This window comes from Corythoichthys intestinalis, chromosome 13 (assembly GCF_030265065.1).
Source record: "Corythoichthys intestinalis isolate RoL2023-P3 chromosome 13, ASM3026506v1, whole genome shotgun sequence".
Classification (NCBI taxonomy): Eukaryota; Metazoa; Chordata; class Actinopteri; order Syngnathiformes; family Syngnathidae; genus Corythoichthys; species Corythoichthys intestinalis.
The window spans coordinates 52,524,446-52,549,649 of record NC_080407.1 but is presented as its reverse complement, the minus strand read 5'-3'; the positions used below and the strand labels follow the sequence as shown (position 1 = coordinate 52,549,649).

The following is a 25,204-nucleotide window of genomic DNA, read 5'->3' as shown; positions in this document are numbered from 1 at the left end:
TTTGTGTTGCCGTGACGACGCAGTGTTCACTTTCCCGCATGCGTTTGAACGCACCACCGCAAAGCACTGTGGGATTTTACGCCGGTGTAAGCTTCTCGAAGGAACTGCAAAGATGATGGTGAGTACGTTAGCATCCATGCCTTTTTTCCACGTACAATCCGTGTCCATCGAAGTATTTAATGGCGTGGGTTCGCTTTCTGAAGAACCTGAGCTGAAATACGATGACGTTCTTGTTCGCGGGGAGCCATTATTTGGGAAGATGACATTTTTAAACGGCGAGAAGTGTTAGCATTGTCAGGCTAACAACTGTCAATGGGCGTATAGGAGACGTGCTGTGATGTTAGCGATTGCGAATTACAGTAAAATAAATGAACGAAGCGGAGATGTAAACGCATTGCAACCGTTTTAATGTTTAGGTTTTGACATTTTAGTTAGCTGCTAGTTTCTTTGTTTGGGTGGAGGCTGAAGTAGTAGCATGGGGCTAACGTAGCATGAAAAAAAGTGACATTTTTTAAATAAAAATCTGCAATGCAGTTTCTGTTGACATGGTCATAAGAACGTTATTTGGCAGCATTTGCCTTCAAAAACAATTATATATTGATAAATGATGAAATGACCTGGACTCATTGTGGTATCCATGATGCTTGTCCACAGCCCACTCCGGTTATCCTGCTAAAGGAAGGGACAGACACGTCCCAGGGAATCCCGCAGCTCATCAGCAACATCAATGCCTGCCAGGTTTGTTCATCTTGTGATTATTGCATGTGGAAGCAGTTTAAGGATGCGTTTATATATATTTTTTAAGGTTATATCCGAGGCTGTCCGGACTACTTTGGGGCCCAGAGGGATGGACAAACTCATGGTAGACAACAGAGGTGAGACAGATAAGCAAAAGATTTTGTTTTGGGAACCTGTGTTAATAGTAGTTATGTTATTCCCAGGTAAGGCCACCATTTCCAATGACGGCGCTACCATCCTGAAGCTGCTGGATGTGGTCCACCCGGCTGCCAAGACCCTGGTGGACATTGCCCGGTCTCAGGATGCCGAGGTTAAAATTATCTGAAATTTGCACCTCTGTGAAGTTTGCCCCCACATCAGACTCAAATTTATATAGAAATCATTTCTATTGTTTGTGCTGTCAAAAGTTTCATTTCATTCCACTATTTTGAGATAGTGATCCCTTGCTATATCGCGCTTCATGCCCTCAGTCCATTGCAGATTTTTTTGTATACATGTACAAATCCTTGTTTTCTTTGATATATAAAGTGCGGCAATTAAGTATTTAGTCAACCACTGATTGTGCAAGTTCTCCCACTTGAAAATATTAGAGAGGCCTGTAATTGTCAACATGGGTGAACCTCAACCATGAGAGACAGAATGTGGAAGAAAAACCCAGAAAATCGCATTGTTTGATTTTTAAAGAATTTATTTGCAAATCATGGTGGAAAATAAGTATTTGGTCAATACCAAAAGTTCATCTCAATACTTTGTTCTGTACCCTTTGTTGGCAATAACAGAGGCCAAACGGTTTCTGTAACTCTTCACAAGCTTTTCACACACTGTTGCTGGTATTTTGGCCCATTCCTCCTCGCAGATCTCCTCTAGAGCAGTGATGTTTTGGAGCTGTCGTTGGGCAACACGGACTTTCAACTCCCTCCACAGATTTTCTATGGGGTTGAGATCTGGAGACTGGCTAGGCCACTCAAGGACATTGAAATGCTTCTTAAGAATTCACTCCTTTGTTGCCCTGGCTGTGTGTTTGGGATCTATGTCATGCTGAAAGACCCAGCCACGTCTCATCTTCAATGCCCTTGCTGATGGAAGGAGATTTTCTCTCAAAATCTCTCGATACATGGCCCCATTCATTCTTTCCTTTACACAGATCAGTCGTCCTGGTCCTTTTGCAGAAAAACAGCCCCAAAGCATGATGTTTCCACCCCCATGCTTCACAGTGGGTATGGTGTTCTTCGGATGCAATTCAGTATTCTTTCTCCTCTAAACACGAGAACCTGTGTTTCTACCAAAAAGTTCTATTTTGGTTTCATCTGACCATAACACATTCTCGCAGTCTTCTTCTGGATCATCCAAATGCTCTCTAGCGAACCGCAGACGGGCCTGGACGTGTACTTTCTTCAGCAGGGGGACATGTCTGGCAGTGCAAGATTTGAGTCCCTGGCGGCGCATTGTGTTAGTGATAGTAGCCTTTGTTACTGTGGTCCCAGCTCTCTGTAGGTCATTCGCTAGGTCCCCCATGTGGTTCTGGGATTTTTGCTCACCGTTCTTATCATTTTGACGCCACAGGGTGAGATCTTGGATGGAGCCCCAGATCGAGGGAGATTATCAGCGGTCTTATATATCTTCCATTTTATAATAATTGCTCCCACAGTGGATTTCTTTACACAAAGTGTTTTACCTATTTAAGATTCAGTCTTCCCAGCCTGGTCGAGGTCTACAATTTTGTCTCTGGTGTCCTTCGACAGCTCTTTGGTCTTGGCCGTTGTGGAGTTTGGAGTGTGACTGGATGAGGTTGCGGACAGCTGTCTTTTATACCGATAATGAGTTAAAACAGGTGCCATTAATACAGGTAACGAGTGGAGCCCCGTTAGACCTCATTAGAAGAAGTTAGACCTCTTTGACAGCCAGAAATCTTGCTTCTTTGTAGGTAACCAAATACCTATTTTGTACTCTAATTTGGAAATAACATTGTTTGATTTTTAAAGAATTTATTTTCTGTTCCGCCTTATATGATGCTATCAGCGCTCGCTGGTTTACTAATGTAATACTGGCAAAGCGGGACGATTGTTGACGATATTCGGTACATTTTTGCTGAAAAGGGTTAGGGTTACGCTTCATCATATTTCCTAGTCTTATCTCTTCATATCTCCAGTGCTCTTTACTGTGTGCTCTCGAATTGTTCAAAATTACTGTGCACACTCTGAAAATGTGCGCGCCACTGCCCCCCACTCAGTTGATGTGCAATTACACTTTATTCTAGCACAGCAAATGTATGTTCCCCTGAGAATTGTAAATATCTCAAAAACAATAGCAGCACAAATGATTGACACCATTTGTATAAAAATTTGCGTTTGATGGGGGGCCAACTTCACTGAGGTAAAATTTCTTCTTTCAAACCTGAAAATAAGTTAAAAATCCACGATTGTGCTTCAACTCAGGTAGGTGATGGCACCACGTCGGTCACGCTGCTGGCGGCGGAGTTCCTGAAGCAGCTAAAACCGTACGTGGAGGAAGGGCTCCACCCTCAGACCATCATCCGAGCGTTCCGCACCGCCACCAATCTGGCTGTCGCAAAGATCAAGGAGATCGCCGTGCCTGTCAAAAAGGAGGACAAACAGTGAGGTCTTCTACTATTTTGCTAAAGTGAGATAGTTTCTATATCTTTATGGTTGCTTCAGAGAGCAGAGGCAGTTGCTGGAAAAGTGTGCCGCCACAGCACTTAACTCCAAGCTGATTGCTGGTCAGAAGGAGTTCTTTTCCAAGATGGTGGTGGATGCCGTCACGTTACTGGACGAGCTGCTGTCTCTTAAGATGATCGGCATCAAGAAGATCCAAGGAGGCGGTCTTGAGGTGGGGTTCCTCCAATTTTTTTTCATCAGTAAATAAAAAGGAAATGGGCTCCCACTGTATTTCATGGAAGTGAAACATCCATTTATCATCCAGGATTCCCAGTTGATTGCCGGGGTGGCCTTCAAAAAGACCTTCTCCTACGCCGGCTTCGAGATGCAGCCCAAGCGATACGAGAATCCAAAGATCGCGCTGCTCAACGTGGAGTTGGAGCTGAAAGCCGAGAAGGACAACGCCGAAGTTCGAGTGAAATCCGTGGAGGTACGACATCCCCGACACGACTTTGCCCGAGTTTGTTCTTCATCCTCTGATGATAATCCACAGGATTATCAAGCCATCGTAGACGCGGAGTGGAACATCCTTTACGACAAGCTGGAGAAGATCTACAAGTCGGGAGCCAAAGTTGTTCTTTCTAAACTGCCCATCGGCGATGTCGCCACTCAGTATTTTGCGGATAGAGATTTGTTCTGTGCCGGGAGGGTCCAGGAGGAAGACCTTAAGAGAACCATGATGGTAGGCCTTGTTTCATGACCATGGTTGAGTCAATTCTGGCTCAAATTTGTCATTTTTCTGGGACCGTTTTTGTTTAAAAGAATATTAGAAGTACAACAGAACAATCTAAACGTGTCACGTAAACTCCAGGCCTGCGGGGGGTCCATCCAAACTTCAGTTGGTAATTTAACAGACGACGTCCTGGGTCAGTGCGAGCTCTTCGAGGAGGTCCAGATTGGGAGAGAGAGGTAATACTCGTCATGTGGCTTCCATTGCGACTGGTTGTCGGTGACAAATGCGATGGATCTCTGGCTCAGGTTCAACTTGTTCACGGGTTGCCCCAAAGCTAAGACGTGTACCATCATTCTACGAGGCGGGGCGGAGCAATTTACAGAGGAGGCGGAGCGTTCGCTGCACGACGCCATCATGATCGTGCGAAGGGCCATCAAGGTTCGGGAGAAGACTGGAAGAAATTTCCGTTTTCAGGACTCCCTCAAATTTTTCTCTCTCTTCCAGAATGACTCGGTGGTCGCAGGCGGAGGAGCTGTGGAGATGGAGCTGTCCAAGTACCTGCGGGATTATTCCAGAACCATCCCGGGAAAGCAGCAGCTGTTGATCGGCGCCTACGCCAAAGCCCTGGAGATCATCCCCAGACAGCTGTGCGACAACGCCGGATTCGACGCCACGAATATCCTCAACAAGCTTCGCGCTAAACACGCTCAGGTAGGAACGCTTGAAGTAGGTCATCTCTTACTAGTTTTAAGACATGCCTGTGCACTCATTAGGAGTAGACTCTAAAACCACTGAAAAATGACAAAGGTTCTTCCTCTAGTTTCACCAATCAGACGTAACAAAGTCAAATGACCACACACAAAGAGGCTTGCATTTGGAAGTCCTACGATCACGCCGGCGTGATCAATCACGTGCTGTTAAGATATAAACTATTTCACATAGAGCGTTGTGGTAAACATTACTCGAAAGTGCAGATTTCAAACGCTTTTATAGACGCTACTCACATGACGTCACAACCACGCCCCTGCAGATCTCTCGCACACCCCTATACTGGATGTAACCCCAGACCATGATTTTGCCACCACCAAACTTCACTGTTTTGTGGCAAAAGGTGGATTTTTCAGATGAATCTTCCATTGAATTACACCACAGTGGCTGCAAATATTGCAGGAGACCTACTGGAGCCCGCATGGATCTGAGATTCACTCAGAAAACAAAGCTGCAAAGCTTCATTGCTTTAAGAAGCTTAATTTGGCCATCACTGCTCCCTTGGCGGAGACAGTCAACCTCTGCTACCACCTGCTGTAAAAACTGTTGTTGTCCAACATGCCTCCAAGTAGAGGTGTGCGAAATTTCCGATTCTTAGATTATTCGCGATTCGGCCGGGGAAGATTCGAGAACGATTCACAAACATCCAAATTCCGATTATTGAAATATGTCAAGTAAAGCGGAAGTAAAACAAACTCAGCGCGCCGCGTGGTCTTCAGGACGCACTAAGGAACGGAGCGAGAGTAGCTAAACATCATGCATGTCATTACCCGGCCCCTCGGGTAATGCCAATGCTCAACTCGCGGCTCTAGCTCAACTCATGCCGCGAGATTAAAAAAAACAAAAACATACCTGACTGCTGCCGACAGCTGCTACAAAGTACTCCACATAATGCTATGGTAAATATCATATTTATATAGGACTAGATGCAAAATAGCAGCACCTGTACAGAAAGCTAGATGCTGGCGTTAAACAGCCGCCATCTTAAAGCAGTAGACTTCCCTGCAAGTCTACTACGAACCTAATTAACTTTTCATCTAAAATACTCCTAAATAGGTAAAATATTGACTTGAATCTATCTTTAAAATTGTTTTCTTTTACAGGTCGAAAGTAGACAAAAGGGAAATTATGAATGAAAAATTCATGTTCTGTGCTAATTATTTCTTCAGTTACTGTTACTGTTAATGAATGCTTATGACAGATGTCATTAATCATCCTGCAAATTATGTCACAAACTCCATTTATGTCCAGCTCAGATCTTTTACATCCATTCAAAAGTGAGATAATTTGCCGGATGACACAAAATGACATCTGTCATAAGTATTCATTAATGCTCATGGCATTGTCATGTCATAATTATGATGGTCTCATGATGGTCTGATGGTGCCCGTGTCAAATAAAGCGTTACCAAATACCATAACTAGTAATTAATGAAACAACTGGAACAGTAACTGAAGAAATAATTAGCACAGAAAATTAATTTTGGTTGTTTTTTTCCATCGGTAGCGCTGCAATGCATGCTTGGAGGCATGTTGGACAACAGTTTTTACAGCAGGTGGTAGAATAAGTTGACAGTCTCTGCCAAGGGAGCACTGATGGCTAAATTAAGCTTCTTAAAGCAATGAAGCTTTGTAGCCAATTAGTTCAAAGCTTCATGGTGGTTCATTTGGTCATATGACAATCTTTTAATGCTGCTGTCAAATAAAATGTTACCGGTTAATATCTTTTGGTTTCAGTATCCCATAATAAGCTAAGGACTGACTGCTGCGGCTTGTAGTCCGGTGCGGCTTATTTATGAACAAATGTTGTTTTCGTGTCAAATTTGGTAGGTTGGCAGCTTAGTCAGGTGCGCCTTATAGTCCGAAAATGACGGTATTTTCACAACATTAGTGGTTGAATTGTTAAAAAAAAAATTGACAAAAATATCGCATATCGGCAATTAGTGCTGTAACGATTAATCGATTAACTCGAATATTCGATTAGAAAAAAATATTCGAATTAAATTGTATCGCTTCGAGTATTCGTTTAATTAAAGTGGCGTTGTAATGGTTTATTTCAATAATGTGTTTGCATGTAGTTTTATTGACTGCCATCTGGTCTGTCTAATTTCGCCAGTCCAACTGCTCCCTGTTAAGACCAACGTAACTAAGTTTTTGTTTGAGATGTTTTTTATGCATTCATAATTTGGTATATAGGCATATTTAGCCGTTTTTTGTGGGAATGTGCGAACCATTTGTTAAAAGCATTGTAAACGTTAGCATTTTGTAGTATTTAAGCTAGCGGACTTTTGCTATGTAAGTTAGCCAATTGTTCTTAGATCCGCATTAATTCTTTTATAGCGTTTAAGGCTCAGCTCAGGTATTTTAATTTTTCACGTTCCTTATCCGATTACTCGATTATTCGAATTAACTAGTTGATCGATTAATCGACGACTAAAATAATCGATAGCTGCAGCCCTATAGGCAATAATTCATGACACAATATGTCGCCTACTAAAATTCTTGTAAATACACAAAATTTTAAACTTTTGATTTAATGTGTGTATTAAAATTGATTATAGACTGGTAGACAAGATGCAAATAAAATCTGAGACTAGTCGGGAGGGAAATTAGCCAAAATTCCCGTCCCTAGGCTGAAGTATTAACCACTGTGGAAGGCTGCCCCCTGGTGGAGAAGATCCACGTGGTGAATTAGACGTTCAGATATATTTGTTGTAAAAATACATGTGCAGGGTGGCATGTGGTACGGCGTGGACATCAACAACGAGGACATCGCCGACAACTTCGCCGCTTGCGTATGGGAGCCGGCGATCGTTCGGATCAACGCGCTGACCGCCGCCTCTGAGGCGGCCTGCCTCATCCTGTCCGTCGACGAGACCATCAAGAATCCGCGCAGTACAGTCGACGGACCGCCGGGCGGAGCGAGGGGCAGAGGCCGCGGACGACCCCACGCTCACTAAAAAAACCTTTCTCCCTGTTTTTGAGGTCCAAATGTAACAATGTCAGCGGGATGTTAGTTTATAGGTAACAAAGCACTGAAAGTCTCTGCAAGGTGTGCATCTATTTATTGGCCCGTTCTTTACAATAAATGCACAGAGGAAATCAAGTCGACTCAGGTGTGATACTTCTAAAGTAGTAAAGCCGATTACGGTGAAGATCTTGCTACTCAGTTAGAAAGGAAGTCAATGGAAGCCTTGACCGAGCGTTTGGAAACTACATCCAAGGCAGTCACTTTAATTTCCGTATCCCCGAACTGCATAGTGGCCCTGATCTCCCTCCTGCCCGCCCCTCGTGCCGGGGTGGAAACCAACGGCAGTTCTAGGGTCACCGTCCCGCATTTTCTGACCCCGGGGTCTGATATGTACGTGACGTCGTCCGTGGCGCTGCAGTAGACGTTGATGATGATCTTCCTCTGGCACGGACGAGCGGGCGTGTAGCTCCGTCTCACCACCTCGCCCAGAGCCACCGACTGGTCAACGGAGACGAAGCGGTCCAGGATGTCGGTGCACCAGTGCCGGTCGTCCTTGATGATGAGCTTCTCCCTGGGGTGGCGCCCCTCCACGAAGCGATTCAAGACGCCCACGCCGTACGTCAGCGGACATCGACGCACTCGCACCTGGAAATGCACGGTTAGTAATCAGCTTTTAATTATTGGCGGTAGCACTGCAACGATTAACTCGAGTAATTCGATGAGGAAAAATTGCTTTGGATCAAATTTTGCTGCTTTGAGGATTTGTTAAATCAAATGGCGTTGTCAAGTGTTTGCATTTACCATTATTGATTTGGGTGGATACACTGCCCTCGAGTGGCAACAGTCAATATTGCATAACTCATCTAACATGGCTAGATCCAGCTGCTCCTTGCTCATGTACAACCTAACATGAGGTTGTACGTTTTTGTTTGAACTAATATGATAGTTTATACATTCATATCTAAATTTTGAGGCATATTTTGCAGTTTTTTGTAGGAATTTTTTTGAACAAACTAAGGGCTTAAAAAATGTTAAAAAAAAAAAAAAAATGTATAGCATTTAAGCTAGCAGACTTTTGTTACGCAAGTTACACTTGTTCGTTTGTTGTACTCCATTTTTTAACACCCTTTGAGGCTAAGCTTATTTTAGTCAAGGGTGTAGGTTTGCCTTTTCAGGATGCTCAATTTGTCCCCACCAAATTTGAAGCAACCTTATTTGCATTATATGTTTATAAAATTAGTTCAGTAATATCATCAGCATTTCTCCAGAAATGTTAGTTTTAATAGTGCTAATCAATTTTGCAATTATTTGAAGCAGTTTATATATAAATTGAATTTTGAATAATGAGTTAAGAGACTTTCAGACAATCCTGAGTCTAACACTGCCTCTGAACGATGAATCGACTTTCAAAATAGTTGTGAAGCGCGATCATTGATAAGTTCTCAATTAATCGTAGCAGCCCGAGTAGCCTCACCACAGTGGGATCCAGTCCGAACAACACCGCCCCCTTCAGGATGGTCAGACCAACATTGTGCGGGATGATGATACGGCATGTGCGTCCCAAGGCTTTTTGAATGGCTTTCTGCAGCATGGGCGACTCTGCAAATCCGCCTACGAGGAATAGGAAACGAACGCCACGCACCTCGGCCTTGGACATCAGCTCCTCTGCAGCAAAAGACGGCAAGTCAATGTGTAAAGATGACTTCGAATGATATACAGTGGGGCAAATAAGTATTTAGTCAACCACTAATTGTGCAAGTTCTCCCACCTGAAAATATTAGGCCTGTAATTGTCAATATGGGTAAAACTCAACCATGAGAGACAGAATGTGGAAAAAAAAAACAAGAAAATCACATTGTTTGATTTTTAAAGAATTAGCAGATCATGGTGAAAAAAATATTTGGTCAATACCAAGTTTATCTCAATACTTTGTTATGTACCCTTTGTTGGCAATAACTGGTTAACTGTTGCTGGTATTTTGGCCCATTCCTCCATGCAGATCTCCTGTAGAGCAGTGATGTTTTGGGGCTGTTGTTGGGGAAACACGGACTTTCAACTCCCTCCACAGATTTTCTATGGGGTTGAGATCTGGAGACTGGCTAGGCCACTCCAGGAATTTGAAATGCTTCTTGTGAAGCCACTCCTTTGTTGCCCTGGCTGTGTGTTTGGGCTCATTGTCATGCTGAAAGACCCAGCCACGTCTCATTTTCAATGCCCTTGCTGATTGAAGGACATTTTCACTCAAAATCTCTCGATACATGGCCCCATTCACTCTTTCTTTTACACAGATTAGTCGTCCTGGTCCCTTTGCAGAAAAACAGCCACAAAGCATGATGTTTCCACCCCCATGCTTCTCAGTGGGTATGGTGTTCTTCGGATGCAATTCAGTATTCTTTCTCCTCCAAACACGACAATCTGTGTTTCTACCAAAAAGTTCTATTTTGGTTTCATCTGACCATAACACATTCTCCCAGTCCTCTTCTGGATCATTCAAATGCTCTCTAGCGAACCACAGACGGGCCTGGACGTGTACTTTCTTCAGCAGGGGGACACGTCTGGCAGTGCAGGATTTGAGTCCCTGGCAGCGCATTGTGTTATTGATAGTAGCCTTTGCTACTGTGGTCCCAGCTCTCTGTAGGTCATTCACTAGGTCCCCCTGTGTGGTTCTGGGATTTTTGCTCACTGTTCTTATTATTTTGACGCCACGGGGTGAGATCTTGCATGGAGCCCCAGATGGAGGGAGATTATCAGTGGTCTTTTATGTCTTCCATTTTCTAATAATTACTCCCACAGTTGGTTTCTTTACACCACGCGTTTTACCTATTGCAGATTCAGTCTTCCCAGCCTGGTGCAGGTCTACAATTTTGTCTCTGGTATCCTTCGACAGCTCTTTGGTCTTGGCCATAGTGGTGTTTGGAGTAGTGCTGCAACGATTAATCGATTAACTCGAGTATTCGATTAGAAAAAAAAGATTCAAATTAAATATTGCTGCTTCAAGTATTCGTTCAATTATTGTGGCGTTGTAATGGTTTATTTTGAAAGTTTGCATTCAGTTTTATTGATGTGAGTGGATACGCTGCCCTCTAGTCTGCCTCATTTCACATGGCTGAATCCAGCTGCTCTATGTTAAGACCAACATAAGCCAAGTTTTTGTTTGAGCTAATGTTTTTTTAATGCATTCGTAATTTAGTTTATGGGTATATTTAGCCATTTTTGTGGGAATATGTGTCCGAACCATTTGTTTTTAAAAAAAATTAACCCTTAAATACCTGCAACATGAAGCAATTATCAGAGAATCCCAATAATTGAAATATAAGATCCTAATGAAACCTTTTTTTTCCAAATTTGTAAAAAGAAAAGTCAAAATGAATATGTGTAATAAGCGCTCTGATATCAATAACCCTTGCTAAATCCGGTTTGTTTTTCTCGTGGAACCCGCAGATGCATGTGTTGACTTGAATCCATCATTTTTTTTTCAAAAAGAATTGTCAAAATTCTGAATTAGTCTCAAAATCATGAAAATTTAGTATCAAATGTGATATGTTTGGCAATAAAGGGTTAAGTTAGCGTTTTATAGCATTTAAGCTAGCGGACTTTTACTATGTAAGTTAGCCAATTGTTCTTTTGTGGTACATACATCCTTATTTAATTATTTTTTTATACCCTTTGAGGCTCAGCTCAGGTATTTCAATTTTCCATGTTCCTTATCCGATTACTCGATTATTCGACAAACTAGTTCATCGATTAATCGACGACTAAAATAATCGATAGCTGCAGCCCTAGTTTGGAGTTTGACTGACTGAGGTTGTGGACAGGTGTCTTTTATACCGATAATGAGTTAAACCAGGTGCCATTTATACAGGTAACAAGTGGAGCCTCGTTGAACCTCGTTAGAAGTTAAGACCTCTGACTGCCAGAAATCTTGCTTGTTTGTAGGTGACCAAATACTTATTTTCCACTCTAATTTGGAAATAAATTCTTAGAAATCAAACAATGTGATTTTGTTTTTTTTTTTCCCCCTCATTCTGTCTCTCTTGGTTGAGGTTTACCCATGTTGACAATTACAGGCCTCTAATCTTTTCAAGTAGGAGAACTTGCACCATTGGTGGTTGACTAAATACTTATTTGCCCCACTGTAAATTTGGAATTCTTTGCTTTCTCCTCACCGATATGTCGCACGATATTTCCAACGGTGGGCTGGAAGAGTTCGTTCATGGCCTCCTGGGTGAGTCGCAGCATGCCCTGCGACGACCACTTGACGATGTTCATGCTAGCACAAATGATGATGGTTAACTCATTGATGGCATTGACTAGAGTTCTCTAATAACTTTCTAACCGATATCCTGATATTGTCCAACTCGGAAAATCGTGCACTGAATATTTTGGAGAATATACGGTATTTTGAACACAGCTACTGACTTGCTTCTCCTCAGTGCAGCCTCCACGCTCTGCCCTCTGTGTCTTTTGTAGTAGTCGATGAAAGAGAAGGGCAAGGAGATGTTTAGGGCGTTGGTCCTGCCCGGCGCCGCCGTCCGCTTCCTGGCCTCGAAGGCAATGGTGAGGTCCACCCAGGCGGCCGGCCTCTTGGCTTTAAAGCTCTGGATGAAGTCTTCGCCAAAGATTTGGCTCAGCATGGACTCGAAAGCCAGGTCCACGCCAACGGAGCCGTGAGGACCGCCTGAAAACAGATTTTCATTTTTGGGGGATTTTCCACTAGAAATGTCAAATTCGCAGAGGGAAACTGCACCTGAGGCCTTGTAGAGTTCTTTCAACGTCCCTTGCGGCTGCTCGATTTGATGGACCGTCAGATCCACTGTTCCTCCTCCGCAGTCTGCTACGATGTACTTGTCACCTGCGTAAGACTTTAGTCATTCGTTTTGGGCTACAAAATGTCGCCTTTTCGATATATTGTCACACCCCTAGTTAAAATGCCTCAGTCTAGCACGAGCAGCTTCCAGGCATGTTAAGATAGCTGCACTCACTCCAAGGCAGTGTTTTTTTTTTTTTTTTATGATAAGTGACGTCAGCTGAAGTTCGGATTGAACGCTCCGAATCATCGCCAAAAAACACAAGGGAGATTAACGTAAACCTTACCGGTCTGCAACTCGGACCACAGCTCTCCAGTTCCGCTCTCCACGATGAAGGTCCTGCTGTGTCTGGATCGCCTCAACTGCTCCCTGGCTGCGCCACAGCAAAAAAGATAACACGCTTTGATTGACACGCATTGAACATTATGTTTGCTTTCATACTTGAGCGACTATAGTCAGAGGACGATGAGGGATTTTAAAAATAAACATCCACTCGGCCATTTGACCAAGTGCATAGTGGGGGAGCTGTTTTTTTTAAGTTCCCTCAGAAACCCCCACAGTGATGACTGCAGTAAGGAAAATAAAAATGTGATATATATGTGACTGAATAGCTTTGTCTTTAGTTCTTTGAGGCCACCATGTGTTCGAAAGCAATCTTATTAAGGCTGGAAGAGTTAACAAACTCATTGATTGTCGCTTTGCCTGTAATGCAGCAGTATGATATTGTAAACGTCGACTAGCTTAAATGCTACAAATGCTAATGTATTTACTAGGGTTGTTCCGATCATGTTTTTTTGCTTCCGATCCGATCCCGATCGTTTTAGTTTGAGTATCTGCCGATCCCGATATTTCCCGATCCGATCGCTTTTTTTTTGCTCCCGATTCAATTCCAATCATTCTAGATAATTTTTCCCGATCATATACATTTTGGCAATGCATTAAGAAAAAAATGAATAAAACTCGGACGAATATATACATTCAACATACAGTACATAAGTACTGTATTTGTTTATTATGACAATAAATCCTCAAGATGGCATTTACATTATTAACATTCTTTCTGTGAAAGGGATCCACGGATAGAAAGACTTGTAACTTTGTATATTGTGACTAAATATTGCCATCTAGTGTATTTGTTGAGCTTTCAGTAAATGATACTGTAGCCATTTAACTGTTCTGCCCAAATGCATGATGGGAAGTGCAACCATGACTGTGCGTAGTGGCACCAATTGATATAACTTCTCTGCGTTGGGAAGTAACATAGGGTGTTAAGGAAAAGATCAACCACTACCGCTCTTCCCCACATTGCTTCCCACAATATTTCTAATTGTTGAGAGAGGGATTTTAAGGCTTTAGCCAATTAAAAAGAGGCTCTAAAATTCTGCCAAAATTCTCTCTACTCATTTTACACTGCCTGTTAGCTCTCTATATAGGTAAAACGGCGCCATTATAGATTGAACGCGACAATGCGTGAGTGGGTCGTGCAGCGCATGCGTTAATTGCATTAAATATTTTAACGTCTTTAATTTAAAAATAAATTACCGCCGTTTACGTGATAAATTTGATAGCCCTACTTTAAGCCAAAACTAAAGACTCTGGATGAATGTAAGACATTTTGTCTGTAATGTTAAATACAATTAGAAAACGATTGAATAAAAAAAAAAAAAATATATATATATATATATTAAAAAAAGGCATGTCCGATATTTTTTTGCCCATTCCGATACTTTGAAAATGACGTGATGCCGATCGATCGGGACATCTTTAGTATTTACAATTCTCATAGCAAATCGCTCACACGTAACTCCACAAACTGTAGCTCTAAACTTGATTACAAATGCATACACAAACATTTCTTAGCTGAAACAACTTACAGCCTTATGTGGGCCAAACCAGAGTGTAGCTACTTGCTATCCTTTATCCATGTGAGACGTCTGAGTGCTCCTGTATGGAAGCATTATTGAATGACACTCCAGCCAGACCAAACTCTGCCATCAGAGGGCAGTGTATCCTCAACTATTAAACAAAATACTTTTGACTTTTTAGACAGTTTTTTGGGGGGGTTAATTCCGATTTACGCGGAAATTCAGGTTACATCGCCAGCGTAGTACTGAACTCGTTCGTAACCCGGGGACTACCTGAACTGTGTAATATTCCTTTATTTATTTTTTTATGTGGCGTTTTGTCCAGATGCTAAGAGGCACATTTCTTTACAGTTTTTTGCTAAAACCGTAGTGTTCAGCCAAAATTTGCCAAAAGCATGTCTATTTATTTCAATGGGCAAATTTTCCCATTTACTCCTGGTCCTCCATAAATTATTTGCGTCATTTCCTGTTGATTTTTGCTCACTTTCTATTAATTTGGGGGTCATTATTGAGTCACGGCTGAATCCAGCTGCTCCCTGTTAAGACCAACTTAACGTAAGTTTTAGTTTGAGCTTTTTTTTTTTAAATGCATTCCTAATTTAGTTATATTTAGCCGTTTTTTGTGGAAAAATGTGTTCTAACAATTTGAATTAAAAAAAAAAAAAAAAAGTTGCATTTTGTCGCATTTAAGCTAGCTGACTTTTGCTATGCAAGTTAGCCAATTATTTTGTTGTGCTTGATCCTCGTTTGTTTCATACTGTTTGAGGCTAAGCTCAGGTATTTTAATTTATTTTTAAATTAAAGTGCAGTTCTGCATAGTTTGAAGAAATACTGAATTCATTTTTATACGGAACGCGATTATCGTAACTCACGCGATTAATCACAGCTAAAGGAACTGAGAGTGGAGTAAAGGGGGGGAAAAAATTACAAGCCAGGAGTGGGTGAGGTCATAGTTTGGCTACACCTTGTTCCAATTACAATATCCTGTGTGTGTGCATGTCTGAGAGATTGAATGGTCCCTCAGTTATTTGTAAGACGAGCTGTGTAGCGGAGAGGGGAAAAAGGGGTTAGGACTGCACCGAAATATTCTTGAATAAGTAATAACTCCCTGTCTGAACGCTTGTTTCCATTTGATCCAACACACAAGTACCTTGTCTGAAGCTGGTGTCAAAAGGTCGTGATACATTTGCATCCAGGCCATTAACGATTGGCTGCAGACTCAGGTCCATCACCTGGTGGAGGCGCAGTTTCCGACAGTAAATGGAGGCCGCCTCTGGTTCCAGAGCGATGAGGAGTTGCTCGGGACAGTCTGGGGACACCAGACCCGCCTGCGAGGGGGAAAGGAAGACCAAAGGAAATGGTTAGCGAGCTATTTTGGCTTCAAAGTCATCAATAATAGCGAATAAAACTATCAAAGGCATGATTATCCTTTAGTTAAAAACAATTAAAACTGTTTTAAAGGAGTAGACACAATAAACATTGTCAAAGTAGCATGTAAGAAGGTTGCAAATCTGTACTAATGTTAGCTTTATCTCAGGGGTAGATGCTAGCTGTTTAGCTAGCTGTTACTGTTGACAAAGAGGACGAACCTAGTAATGTAAATAAGTGAAGACAAAAATAATTGTCTTAATTTGGTCATATGGATAGTTTTGCAAATCCGGAGTAATTTTAGCTTTTCCTTAAGCGTAGATGTCAGGTTTTTAGCTAGCTGTTATTGTTGACAAAGAGGACAAGCTTACTTATGTAAATAAGTGTAGATAAAATTAATGGTAGTAATGTGGGCATATGCATAATAGGGCTGCAAATGTGTACTAATGTTGGCTTTTCTCAGAAGTAGATGCTAGCTGTTAGCTAGCTGTTACTGTTGACACGCGTACTAATGTTAGCTTTTCTCAGGAGTAGATGCTAGCTGTTAGCTAGCTGTTACTGTTGACAAAGAGGAAAAAATACGTATGTAAATAAGTGAAGACAAAAATAATTGAAATGTGGTCATATGTATAATAGGGTTGCAAATCCGCACGAATATTAGCTTTTTCTCGAGTTATTGCTAGCTGATTTGTTAGCTGTTTAACTAGCTGTTATCTTTGTCAAAGAGGAAAAGCTTACTTTTGTAAATAAGTGAAGATAAAAATAATTGTAGTAATGTGGTCGTATGCATAATAGGGTTGCAAATCCGCACGAATATTAGCTTTTTCTCAGTTTTTGCTAGCTGTTTTGTTAGCTGTTTACCTAGCTGCTATTTTCGTCAAAGAGGAAAAGTTTACTTATGTATATAAGTGAAGATAAAAATAATTGTAGTAATGTGGTCATATGCATAGTAGGGTTGCAAATGCGTACTGATGTTAACTTTATCTCAGGAGTAGATGCTAGCTGTTAGCTAGCTGTTACTGTTGACAAAGAGGACAAACTTGCTTATAGTAATAAGTAAAGACAAAAACAATTGTCTTAATGTGGTCTTACGCATGATTGGGTTGCAAATACACATGAATATTAGCTTTTTCTCAGGACTTATTGCTAGCTGTTTAGCTAGCTGTTATTGTTGACAAAGAGGACAAACTTCTTTATGTAAAAAGGTGAAAACAAAAACAATTGTAGTAATGTGGTCATATGCATAATAGGGTTGCAAATGCTTAATAATGTTAGCTTTCTCTCAGGCATAGATGCTAGCTATTTAGCTAGCTGTTATTGTTGACAAAGAGGACAAAATTGTTTATGTAAATAAGACAAAAATAATTGTGGTCATGTATGATAGGTTTGCAAGTCCGTAGTATAGTTAGCTTTTTCTCAGAATAGATGCTAGCTGTTTAGCTTGCTGTTACTGTTGACAACGAGTACAAAAGTTATGTGCTTATGTAAAATCAGTAAAGACAAAAAAATTGTCTGGAGTTATGCTGTTTTGCTAATTGTTTAGCTCGCTGTTAATGCTGTTCTGACAAAGAGGACAACATTATGTAAATGTATTAAGAAAATACTTATTGTATAATATGTATAAAGGGCTTGCGTGAGTGACACATTCAATCTTTGATAACTGGCTACTCCAGACTTATTTGCTATTTTAAAAATATTTTTCAAGCATTTTTTCAGGACTCTCAGGATAAGTAAATCGACTCAGATCTGGCATGTTTTAGTATTTTCTATGTGGATTATTTAAAATATAAAAGGGTTAGATGCACAATATTTCTGGAGTGAACCTCATTTGTTCTGGTTTCTTATAGGAGGACATCAAGTTCAATGGAAGATCTCAAATTTCCAAGCAGTTGTAAGTATATGATAGGATGGGGATGGACTGGAGGTCAACCAGAAGAGGTCAAAAGGTCACGCTGGGTAAACTACAGTCATGCGCAAGATGTAAGGCACCTGTCAACTTTACGAGGGCTCATAAACATAGGGTGAAGGGTGATGGCGGGGTAGGCTAATTAGAATGGTCTATACTGTACATACGGTAGGCGTGTGTGGGGGTTAACACTGGGCGGTGTCTGCTCACAACTTCCCGTGTTTGTGTACCGGTCTCGCTCATTGTTCCCTGCTGATGACATCATGACCAGCAGGAAGCACGCGTGCACACACCCGAGAACTGTCCAAAGCGTGCGTCCACGTGATATTGTTTACGGAGTAGATGTAGATGCTATATTGTTTGGAAGTTTGCAGCACTAACCAGGTATGCGGCCTCCCTCATGAACTGTTTGGCGGGTTGTCGCCACACGGCAGGAACGGTGATCACCCATCTGATATCGTCTCCCTCTAGCAGGGTGGAGGTCTGCTCCTTCACTTCCTAAAACGAGGAGCTGTCATGACCTTTTCGGTTCAATCGCAAATGTGCAATACTCCAGTGTCCTACTTTAAGTGCGTGCTCCCTGAAGAAGCGCAGAGCGTGAGCAAACACCTCAATGGCTCTCACCCGCCGACCATTAACCGCCTCCAGCTCTGTCTCCATTGTGAGATCCTAGGTTTTTTTAAAAAAGTGCTTTTTTAGTTTGCATTGTCCTACAGTTTTTGCCCATTTAAAAAAAAGCACAAAAGTTCCCGAGATAGTTAAGCAGTGTCTGACCAAGTCGTGATAGCAATTACTTATACTGCAACGGTATCAGTTAAAAACTAGTCTGGAGTCCGCTTACACAAGCACTATGGATCTTCATCTTGAATTTATCAAAGTAGAGCCAGTGCCGGGATTCGTCCGGATCAAGGTCATGGTAAAAGTCCCGAGCTGCGAACCCAAAACTGTGGAAGCGCAAGTCAGGACTCAGCAGCAGACAAGTGGGGCTCTTCTGATTGGCCACACCAGGGTCCCCGCCTTCCCAGCGCCTGTCCGCAACAGAAGAGATTTGAATAGATTAGATAAAATAGATTACCGTTTTTTTCAGACTATAAATCGCCACTGAGTATAAATTGCACCTGCCTAAAAATGCACAATGAAGGAGAATAAAAACATATAAGTCGCATTTTTGCACAACGTCGCATGGAGATCGCGGACAGTGCCTCTGGATTGGCAAACTGGGGTGGTGGTCCCCCTTTTTAAGAAGGGAGACTGGATGGTGTGTTCCAATTATAGAGAGGCCATACTCCTCAGCATCCCCAGTAAAGTCATGGTTGCTGGAGGGGAGGGTCCGTCAGGCGGTCGAATCTCAGATTCAGGACGAGCGGGGTCATTTTTGTCCTGGCTGTGGAACAGTGGACCAGCTCTATACCCTTGGTAGGGTCCTTGAGGGTGCATGGGAGTTTGCCAACCAGTCTACGTGTGTTTTGTGGATTTGGAGAAGGCGTTCGACCGTGTCCCTCAGGGAGTCCTTTGGGAGAGTGCTTCAGGAGTACAGGTACCAAGCCCCTTGATAAGGGCTTTCTGATCCCTTTACAACCGGTGTAAGAGTTTGGTCCGCATTGCCAGCAGTAAGTCGAATCCGTTCCCAGTGAGGGTTGGACTCGGCCATGGTTGCCCTTTGCCAACGATTCTGTTCATAAGTTTTGTGTCCTCAGCACTGCATCTCTGCTTTTTGCAGATGATGTGGTGTTGGCTTCATCAAGCCGTGACCTCCAACTCTCACTGGAGCGGTTCGCAGCCGAGTGTGAAGCGGTCGGGATGAAGATCAGCACTTCCAAATCCGTGATCATGGGCCTCAGTCGGAAAGGGGTGGCATGCCTTCTCTGGGTCGAGGATGAGCTCCTTCGCCAAGCGGAGGAATTCAAGTATCTTGGGGTCTTGTTCACGAGTGAGGGCAGGAGGGAGCGAGAGATGAGAGAGAGGCGGATCGGTGCAGCGTCTGCAGTGATGCGGACTCTGCATAGGTCGGTTGTGGTGAAGAAGGAGTTGAGCCAAAAGGCGAAGCTCTCGATTTACCAGTTGATCTACGTTCCTACCTTCACCTATGGTCAGAAGCTGTGGGTCGTGACCGAAAGAACAAGATCCTGGATACAAGCGGCTGAAATGAGTTTCCTCCACAGAGTGTCTGAGCTTAGAGATAGGGTGAGAAGCTCGGCCCTCCAGGAGGGACTCTGTGTTAAGCCGCTTCTCCTCCATGTTGAGAGGAGCCATTTGAGGTGGCTCGGGCATCTGGTTCAGATGCCTCCTGGACGCTTCCCTGGAGAGGTGTTCCGGGCATGTCCCACCGGCAGGAGGCTCTGGGGATGACCCAAGACACTCTGGAGAGACTACGATTCAACTCCGGATGGATGGATGGGTGGATGGATGGAAAATCCAACACCAAGAACAGACATGTCATTTTGAAAGGCAATTTAAAATAAAAATAGAATGTTACATGACTCATAAACAACATCCTCAGAATGTGCCTGTTATGTTATGGTAACATAGCTATTAAGAGTTATTGTGATAACTATAGTGTAAAGAACATGTTAACAAGTTTACCAACTATCATCTTGCGGTTTAGTGGGAAAATAGCATGTGAAATGATGTAATAATGTGTTAATAATTTAACTCATAAGTCGCACCCTTGCCAAACTATGAAAAAAAAAAAAACCCCGACTTATTGTCCGAAAAATACGGTAAACTCCAGGAAGCTCTTTACTTACTTCATCATGTGTATGGCATCAGAGTCTTCTGTGAAGCTGAAAGCGTAGCCGCTTGACGTTGTCCCAAAGTCAATCGCCACAACCACAGAGAACGGACAAGCCATCCTTGGTCTGGCCTCCGCCCTCTAGAGGCAAAAATGACTATTTTAAGACCATCAGAATGTGTCTGAGTATACATGTAAACTGAATCTACAAAATGAAAAATATTCTCAGGTGGTGTCGTTACCGGCGAGGGTGACGGTGTGAGCGGAGTGATGGCGCAGTCATTTCTCGAAGCAGCCGACGATGAGGCAACTGATAAACTATCACCTACAAAGAAGAAAAAACCTTACATTGGAAAATCAAGTGAGTGGAAAAAGGGAGGCTGGCATGCGCTGATAAATGAACTGCTTATAAGCGTCTGGTTTTTTTTCTGTAAACACACTTGGTTTGGGATTAAATGAGAAGAAATGACCGGAATGTCTCTGGAATGCCAAGTGAATAGTAAAGTGGAAGAAGCTTAAGTAGAGGTTGGTGTGTGAACGCATCTCACATGACAATTGATGACTGCTGGGGTCCGACTGCTCCGCATCAGCCATCTTTGCATGAGCCACAATCTGGGAGGGACCAGAATATATCATCATGTCACATTCTCAGTCGTAAAACACTATTAACATTATTTCCTATGATTGATGACCGTGGCGATTGCTCTAAGACTGCAAGGGAAGTTTAGTTTCCCCCAGAATCCATCCATTATCTGCCGCTTAATCCGAGGTTGGGGTCGCGGGGACAGCAGCTTTTGCAGGAAAGCCCAGACATCCCTTTCCCCAGCCACTTCAGCCAACTCCTCCGGCGGGATCCCAAGGCATTCTCTGGCCAGCTGAGAGACACGATCTCCCCAGCGTGTCCTGGGTCATCCCCGGGGCCTCCTGCCGGTGGGAGATGCCTGGTACACCTCTCCAGGGAGACGTCCAGGAGGCATCCGAACCAGATGCCCTAGCCACCTTAACTGGCTCCTCTCAATGCGGAGGAGTAGTTGCTTGACATCGAGTCCCTCCCGGCTTCTAACCCCTATCTCTAACGAAGAGCTCAGACACCCTGCGGAGGAAACTCATTTCCACCGTTATTTCTGTTTGTTCTTTATTATTGCTGCTTGTGTTTGGAGACTTGACTTCTGGCACTCTAGTTTCTTTCCCTACCAAACCCACTCATTGAAAGGCCAGCATCCGCCACTGATTGATGAATATGTAGCAGAAAATGTGAACATAAAAGAATTTCGACGCCATAAGCTTCTACTCAAAAGCTGTGCTGATCAAAATCCAAGGTGATACAACACTGCCACCTACAGGGACCTGTTAGTCAGTGGTTTACCAATTTGAATTTCGCAGATAAGCTGGACAACGTTGAAAAATAATAATTCGAGTTGTCGAATGAACATGAAGGAGTGAGTTTCAAGTTGGAGCGATGATGAAAAAATCCTACGAAATGCAAATCTGCCGTTATTCGCGCTGTTGGAACATGCAACTGAAAAGCCTGAATTCCATGCGATTTAAAAGCCGACTCACCCCCTTGAGTGCTGCAGCAACAAGACCCTTTTCGGTTGAGGATGCCTTTCTTCAAATCCCAAATTGTTGGAGTTTCTCCCTCGAACAAAAGTGTTCAGTGCTCTCTTCTCGGCCCTCTGTGCTGGAGAGGCAGAGAAAAGTAGTGAAGCACACTCAAGTAACAGGAGTGGGAGGACTGTGACAGCACAGGGGAGGGGATTTACCTCCATTTTTGTGTGTGTGTGTGTATGGAACTGAGGGTCCTCCAGCCTTGAGTGGAGTCTGGAAGCCATTACCTGCCCCCTGAAAGGGACCCCACCATCACATTGCGAATGTCACCCGTTCCACTCTGTGTTTGACTCTTGCATTTGCTGCGTTTTAGCAGAAATGTGGGCTGACACAAAAACATAAAACAGATGCCGAACAGTTTGGAGGTGGACGCAGGAAGCCAAACATAGGAAGGGAGGGCGTCAGGTGACAGGAAAGGAGCCATGTACAGAAATCTTCTCATGAATTCCTCGATATCTTTGGAAGTCCTGAGCAAACTGAGGCACACCCTCAACGCAAGCACGTCATTCCAGAATTTTGCCTTCAAAATTCTTGAAAAGTAAAACTTTGCTAATCTAATACTATGGGTAGTAAGGCTTCTTTCACCCATTTTACTCCTCAATTGTAACATTTTAATAACATGATGGATATATATCGTGTTTACAGTATTTTTGGGAGTATATTTGCAGTAATAACGTTAGCTTTTTCTAAAGAGTAGAAGCTAGTTGTGCTTATCAATAGGGCTAACTTTCTCATGTAAATAAATGGCGATAAAATGATGTCGTGACTGGCCTACTCATGAGGCATTTTCAACATGTTTGACAAGCGTCCTCTACTGGAGATTTTAGGTACTTCAGTTTAAAGGAAATTAAATGCAGATGTCTTTAAATTAATTTCCCGAGCAAAACATACACGGACTACACCAGGCCCCAGGGCCGGCCCAGCCTATACGCAGACTATGCAGCTGCTTAGGGCCCCTGACCACTAGGGGGCCCCCCAATCTGGCAATTGTTTGATTTATATTCTATTCTGTTTACTACAGTTTGCTTTATTTGATTTTTGTGAGTTTTGATACTTAATTACAAGCTTAAAAAAATAAAAGTTCTTCCTTAACTTCTTTCTTTCCTCTTTTAGAAAAAGGTTTGGCGCTATCTACTGTAAGTACTGACAATCATTTGGGGTGAGAAATTTGAAGTATGCAGTGCAACAAAATCTGATTAATATACAAAATATGGACGTATGGCTTGGATTGCGTGTGTGAGTTTCACAGTACACTGTGACGAAATGGTGGGACAAAAATATGGGCCCCTTTGCATTATTTTGCTTAGGGCCCCGTAATGGCCTGGGCCGGCCCTGCCAGGCCCAACCATGTAGCTTTGAGCCCCGCCCCCCCGACCAGAGAAAATTGATGAAATATAATTTTAAAAAATATTTTATATTTTGCCAAAACACTGTAGAAGCTATTGTTTGTAAATATAAATGAGTAGCAACTTACATGTAGGCTGTAAGTTGTTTCAGCTAATATACGTTTGTGTATGCATTTGTAATTAAGTGTACAACCACAGTTTATGGAGGTACGTGTGAGCGATTTGCTGTCACAATTGTAAGCATGTTAGCATTCGTAGCATTTAAGCTAGCGGATTTTTGTCAGGCAAATTAGGCTAATTTAATCGACTAAATTTACATATTGATCAGAGTAGATGGACGTTTGAACACCAATTGTTTTGTGTCTAGTTTTTTATTGTAAAAATACTTGTCGTTTTGAACATAAGTGTACAAATGTGTGTTACAGCTTTGCAAATGTTCAAAAGTGGAGGAATTTAAAAGCTTCAAAAAGCACAATTGCCTTGCTTGATGTCTGTCAAGCTGAACAACTTCACGTTTAGTGAGGACAGAACACGTCATATTATTGAAGAAGTAAAAAATAAGATACTGTCAGGTACGATAAGGTACTGTTTATCGAAAACCACGTAAGTTGAGTACCTCGTAACCCTGGGACTACCTGTATCCTTATAGCACTTGTTGCATTTTGTTCATACAGTAACACAATCACATTCATATTATTTTCTTAAACTGTTTGCCTCTCTGGCTTCAGGATCACTTGATGGCGCCATAGAGCAAATGAACCACCATGAAGCGTTGAATCAATTGGCTGCTATGCTTCATTGCTTCAAGAAGCTTCATTTGGCAATCACTGCTCAATATAATCTATCAAACCCGTTGGGAGTGACAACCTCTGCTGCCACTTTCTGCCAACACTGTGGGAGTACAACATGCCTCATGCCTCCCAGCATGTATTGCTGCACTCCAGATGTAAATAACATTTAAACTTCTTATTCCGTGCTAATTATTTTTTTAGTGTTCCAGTTGTTTCGATAATTGCTAATTATGCTATTTAGTTTATTATGTGTTAATCTTTGTTTCGTTTTAAAACCGTGAGTTTGAATGACCTTTGATTTCATCAGTTGCCATTATTTGTCAATTTTAAGTGTGGACTGTTCATCCCAATCCAGGTTGGAAACTAAATATTTCGTATATGTAGCCTATTGGCTAGCATTCCTGGCATCCAATTGGCTAAAAGGGGCCTCTACTGTATGTGCATGTGTGTATCCCAGCGTCCTCTCTTCATCTCGTGTTCCGACAGCTTTACATCCAGGTAATTGTATTAACTTTTATTCTTGCTTTTTTTACATTATGCACAACTCAGATTTTATGTTTATTGTGCAATAATCTAATTATAGTATATATTTGTTCCATGTTTTGATGCATTTTTATGCATTATAAAAGCGTTGTGTCTGAATTTTGGGGGCCTTTGAACAGTTTAAGGCATTTACATGGAAAACGCGTCTCCCCTTACAGAGTTTCAAGTTACGAAACTACTTCCAGAATCAATTAATTTCGTTTGAGGTACCACTGTACTTTATATCGTAAAAACTTTCTGTGTAGCGGGAAAATTTAGTTTCCGTGTATTCTTTTTTTTTCCTCAAAGCAATTTGGCGCCCCCGCCACTAGATAGCGCCCTAGACAACCGCCTAGCTCGGGTATGCGCAGTTTAGTCTTCCTTCTTCTTTTTCAAAATTCGTTTCAATTTGTTTTAATATTTTAAAAAATCTAT

General features: G+C 42.3%; 2 protein-coding genes and 1 long non-coding RNA gene across 4 annotated transcripts; 2 read left to right on the top strand and 1 right to left on the bottom strand.

Moving 5' to 3' along the window:
* The first annotated feature begins 39 nt into the window (after positions 1-39).
* cct7 (chaperonin containing TCP1, subunit 7 (eta)) lies at positions 40-7,963 on the top strand. Its single transcript, XM_057856089.1, has 12 exons — positions 40-118; positions 655-738; positions 806-875; positions 942-1,048; positions 3,174-3,352; positions 3,414-3,585; positions 3,679-3,843; positions 3,907-4,095; positions 4,225-4,322; positions 4,392-4,524; positions 4,591-4,797; positions 7,586-7,963. The coding sequence occupies exons 1-12, from the start codon at positions 113-115 to the stop codon at positions 7,811-7,813; spliced, it is 1,638 nt and encodes a 545-aa protein (XP_057712072.1). The 5' UTR covers positions 40-112; the 3' UTR covers positions 7,814-7,963.
* On the bottom strand, positions 7,896-22,436 carry hspa12b (heat shock protein 12B). 2 transcript variants are annotated; one of them, XM_057856088.1, is made up of 15 exons: positions 22,266-22,436; positions 22,063-22,183; positions 21,051-21,114; positions 20,745-20,827; positions 20,519-20,643; positions 18,613-18,799; positions 18,336-18,440; positions 18,153-18,269; positions 15,648-15,825; positions 12,919-13,005; positions 12,572-12,676; positions 12,244-12,502; positions 11,991-12,094; positions 9,299-9,489; positions 7,896-8,469 (listed from the first exon to the last, which is right to left on the bottom strand). In XM_057856088.1, exons 3-15 carry the CDS (start codon positions 21,094-21,096, stop codon positions 8,020-8,022), a joined length of 2,037 nt encoding a protein of 678 aa, XP_057712071.1. In that variant the 5' UTR covers positions 21,097-21,114; positions 22,063-22,183; positions 22,266-22,436; the 3' UTR covers positions 7,896-8,019. The 2 variants fall into 2 exon arrangements, with proteins under 2 accessions (XP_057712071.1, XP_057712070.1); XM_057856087.1 differs by lacking the exons at positions 22,063-22,183; positions 22,266-22,436 and having other exon boundaries at positions 21,051-21,270.
* Positions 15,289-24,745, top strand: LOC130929138 (uncharacterized). The gene is made up of 4 exons (XR_009066826.1): positions 15,289-15,857; positions 17,713-20,863; positions 24,185-24,402; positions 24,603-24,745. It is a non-coding gene; the product is annotated as an uncharacterized LOC130929138 (long non-coding RNA).
* The last annotated feature ends 459 nt before the right edge of the window (positions 24,746-25,204 follow it).

Bases quoted from the DNA above. Each gene is read 5' to 3' on its own strand.
- cct7 (XM_057856089.1), top strand. The intron at 1,049-3,173 runs GTTAAAATTATC...GCTTCAACTCAG, and splicing joins CCCGGTCTCAGGATGCCGAG to GTAGGTGATGGCACCACGTC. The intron at 4,798-7,585 runs GTAGGAACGCTT...ATACATGTGCAG, and splicing joins TTCGCGCTAAACACGCTCAG to GGTGGCATGTGGTACGGCGT.
- hspa12b (XM_057856087.1), bottom strand. From the start codon at position 21,141: ATGATGATATATTCTGGTCCCTCCCAGATTGTGGCTCATGCAAAGATG. The intron at 18,800-20,518 runs GTAAGTAAAGAG...TGTTGCGGACAG, and splicing joins GATGCCATACACATGATGAA to GCGCTGGGAAGGCGGGGACC. The intron at 18,441-18,612 runs GTAAGCGGACTC...AAAAAAACCTAG, and splicing joins TGAAGATCCATAGTGCTTGT to GATCTCACAATGGAGACAGA.